This window comes from Gavialis gangeticus, unplaced genomic scaffold, assembly GCF_001723915.1.
Source record: "Gavialis gangeticus isolate Ggan-Ray unplaced genomic scaffold, GavGan_comp1, whole genome shotgun sequence".
NCBI classification, from domain to species: domain Eukaryota; kingdom Metazoa; phylum Chordata; order Crocodylia; family Gavialidae; genus Gavialis; species Gavialis gangeticus.
In genome coordinates, this window is record NW_017729009.1 from 3,269,626 (window position 1) to 3,273,464 (window position 3,839).

The window sequence follows — 3,839 nt, forward strand, 5'->3', positions numbered from 1 at the left end:
TGATGGCTCCCCTGCCTGGGACCCAAAAATCACCTAATTATTTTGTCTCAGGCCTGGGAGTGTGCGGGAGTCTTGAACAGGTAGTAGTGCAGTCCCAGAGCTGAGACCAAAGACCAGCTGTTTTTCAGTCTTGATCTTGGGATGGCACCAGAGTCCGTTCAAGGTTCTGGTGTGGTACTATGATCTATATTTAGATTGTAGTAAGCATTAATATGTAACTGCTCCAAAAACTTAGTCACATTAATGATTACTACTGTCCAACTATAACATGCGCTAAGTGTAACATGCAATGAGGCCCTTAGCCTGTAGCTGGAGGGTCCACCACCTGGAGCATAGCAGGCCCCTGCCATAGCAAAGTGGCAGCACTCAGTAGCTTGGGAGAATCAACCTCTTTCTCCTGTCAGGTGAGCAATAGCACTGAACTTCACTCCACGGAGAAATGGTTTCACGGCAAGCTGGGTGCTGGGCGTGATGGGCGTCACATAGCAGAGAGGCTGCTGACAGAATACTGCATAGAGACAGGAGCCCCTGATGGGTCTTTCCTGGTGCGAGAGAGTGAGACATTTGTGGGAGACTACACCCTCTCTTTCTGGTAAGGACTTGCAGGTGCTGCTTAAATTCATTGCTGCTTTTATCAGTGCTAGAGCTGTCTTAATCCATGAGCTCCTTTATAAATACCCCTTTATGGTATGCCAGTAATGTTGGGTTCGGTTCTTAGGGAATTTCTTCCCAGGCAGCTTCTTTGCACTCATAGGCAAGATAACTAAGTTGGTTACATGCCACCTTCATGCCTCAGTTCCTCCTTCATTTTAGTAAGGCAGGTGATATCTAGCTCATTGAAGTCTCTGGGTCTCAGTTATGGAAGGGTAAAGTCCTCCAAGACCTTTTGATGAAATGCATCCTATGTATTAGGAATATGAATAGCCCCTATGCTTTCATGTGCCCATGGATGAGGATTTCTTCCTCCTCCCAGGCAAATAGCAATTAGTTTCTCTTAAAGCACACTGGATTTCCTTTGCTATGTGCTGTTCCTGGAATATAGCAGAGGTACTTCTTGGCCTAGGACTGAGGACATCTCTGAATCCCAAAGCACTTCACTATATGGTGTTCAGTTCAGCTGGCCAATTTTGTTCTGAAAAACTGAGCAGCCAGTGACTCGCCTGAGAATATAACACATCAGCATCTCATCCACTTGTATTTGGCAGTGGCTATTTTAACACCTGCCCTGAGGAATCCCTGCAGTGGGATGCTGGGGCAAGCAGCCCAGAGCAAGCCAGTCTTCCCTTGTTTTGCTCTGCAGGCGCAATGGGAAGGTGCAGCATTGCCGTATTCACTCCCGCCAGGATGCCGGCAGCCCTAAGTTCTTCCTGACTGACAACCTGGTGTTTGATAGTCTGTACGACCTCATCACCCACTACCAGCAAGTGCCACTGCGGTGCAACGAGTTTGAGATGAGACTGACAGAGCCTGTGCCACAGACAAATGCCCATGAGAGCAAAGAGTAAGGGAGAGGGATTGGCACATGGGTTGGAACCAGGTGTCTGTCCTGGAAACTGCTGGGAGGTCCAACCAGGCCAGCTTCTTTGCAGTGTTTCCTTCTCCTCCCCCACTTTGGCCCTTTTGTGGCTGACTCCCACCTGCTCCTCCACAGAGCACTAAGTCCTCAACATTAACTTCTTCAGGAAGCAGGCATAGTGGCAGCTGGCTGGCAGGTTCCCTTGTCCTGTCAGCTTGCCATCCCTTCCCCTGCCATGCTGGGCACTGGTCTGCAGAGGAGCCTGTGTTGGTGGGTTTGATTGCATTGCTCTGGGAGATGGAACTAGCCAGCCATTGATCCTGGAGCTCACCTTTGGGCAAAGCTTTCAGCGAGACTGGTGCTCTCACCCACAGGTGGTACCATGCCAATCTCACCCGGGCCCAGGCGGAGCACATGCTGATGAGGGTGCCACGAGATGGAGCCTTCTTGGTGCGCAAGAGGAGTGAACCCAACTCCTACGCCATCTCCTTCCGGTAAGCAGCTCTGGCAGAACGCATGGATAGGGGAGAGTCCTGAGGGAAGGGATTTCCATTGTGTCCAGGTGTCGATGCCCAGGAGTGCAGGTGGGGACAGGTGGGGGTTGGGGTGATTTGGGTCTAGTTTGGGAATCTATGTGAAGAGCCATCACTTTCTTTTCAGGCCTCTCTGGGTTGCCCCTTTCTTGCTCCCCTTTTAATTTTTACATGAGTGTGTAATGTTTGCTCATTGTGCACTTGCATACTTTAAGTCATCAACTGTTTGGCTGGAAATGCCTCCCAATGCAAAGCTGAGGCCACCCAGAGCTGTTGGTCTCTGCTGCATATTGCAATGAAAGTCTCCCTGTGTGGAAGCTCCTGATCTCCGTATCCCCACTGGCCAGCATGGTTCAGACAAAAGGTGGGTTTTTCTGAAAAACATGGGAGGCACCAGATCCGGCTTTTCCACCTGATAAGCGTTAGGTGGTTTCATGGGAACTTGCTTTAGCTGCATCCTTTAAGACGCATCCCTGAGCCCCTGAGGCTTGCATATTGTCTTCCCTTGGCCTCTTCCCCACCAAAAGTCCATGTGAACCTTCCCAGTGCTTTGGATGTTTTGGAGTTCAGAGCTCTCCTGTAACTCAGGGCTGCTCAGTTCTGGGGATTTGACTCTGGGCTCCCTTGTGATTCTTGGTGTGACCCAAGATGGCTTTACCTTTTCTCGGCGTGTCAGTGTCCTGCTAACGTTCTGTATCCAACCACTCTGCTTGGTAGCCAGGAGGACCACAAACCTGGAGGGAATGTGTTGGGGTGAGGTGAGGTTTTGTTCGTTATCTGAACGGCCTTTTGGAGAGAGAGGGAGCATCTCCCTCATTCACCACGCAGCATTTCTGCTTGTCTCCATGTACCAGGGCGGAAGGGAAGATCAAGCACTGCCGAGTGCAGCAAGAGGGCCAGACTGTGCTGCTGGGAAACTCAGAGTTTGATAGCCTGGTGGACCTGATCAGCTACTATGAGAAGCACCCGCTCTACCGCAAGATGAAGCTGAGGTATCCGATCAACGAGGAGACCCTGGAGAAGATCGGGACAGCGGTGAGTTTGGGTCAGGCATGGGGGAGCTGATCAAGGGGCAGTCCAACAAATTCAGAAGAGTCCAGGTTGAATAAGAGTTTGGCTGGGCTGGTCTCTTCCGGGGCTGTTTGGTTGCCCCTTGCTTATAGGTTGAATGAGTGTGTGTTGCATGTAATACCAGGCTAGCAAAAGGAGCTGTGATTTTCCTGCCTCATGTTTGACCTGTCCCAGTCAGCTTCACAGGGATCCTGACTCCAGGCCGCCAGGGAGCAAGGGCTGTTTCTGGTTAGATGCAATCTGTATTTCCTGCCTGTTGAGCCTGTCTGAGTACCTGTCTTTGACTGCTACCCTACAAAGGAAACTGCTCCCCTTGCAGTAAATCGCATGACTCCACCTGACATCTTGTGTGCTTTTGTGTTGCAGGAGCCAGACTATGGAGCCCTTTATGAAGGGCGCCACCCAGGATTCTATGTGGAGGCCAATCCCATGCCAACGTTCAAGGTATCCCCTTGCTGTTCCATATTTCTACATTGATGCTAATGACTTGCAGATCCAAAATCCCCTTTCCAATTCTGCCCAAAGGGCTTTCTCCTGCACTAACACCCCATACAGCGCTGCCCCAGGCCACCACTCTCTCCTGAGGAGAAGGATTGGATTTCTGGGTGCCTGGAAGAAAGGCAAGGCTGAGTGAGTGAGGTCTAGTTGCTGATTTTTTGCAGTGAGTTTTTGAGAGTGGAGGTGTTGAGTTGCTTGTTCCTCCCCTGCCCATCACTAGG

The 3,839-nt window shown here is 50.7% G+C and overlaps 1 protein-coding gene across 2 annotated transcripts in view; it reads left to right on the forward strand.

The window, feature by feature from the left end:
- Window positions 1-3,839, forward strand: part of PLCG1 (phospholipase C gamma 1) — a 159,756-nt gene that overhangs the window by 136,868 nt on the left and 19,049 nt on the right. For both annotated transcript variants that reach the window (XM_019509788.1, XM_019509789.1), the window contains exons 16-20: window positions 405-592; window positions 1,301-1,501; window positions 1,891-2,010; window positions 2,904-3,084; window positions 3,487-3,564. In XM_019509788.1, the coding sequence (XP_019365333.1) occupies window positions 405-592; window positions 1,301-1,501; window positions 1,891-2,010; window positions 2,904-3,084; window positions 3,487-3,564 (768 nt within the window). The remainder of the gene's footprint in view (window positions 1-404; window positions 593-1,300; window positions 1,502-1,890; window positions 2,011-2,903; window positions 3,085-3,486; window positions 3,565-3,839) is intronic.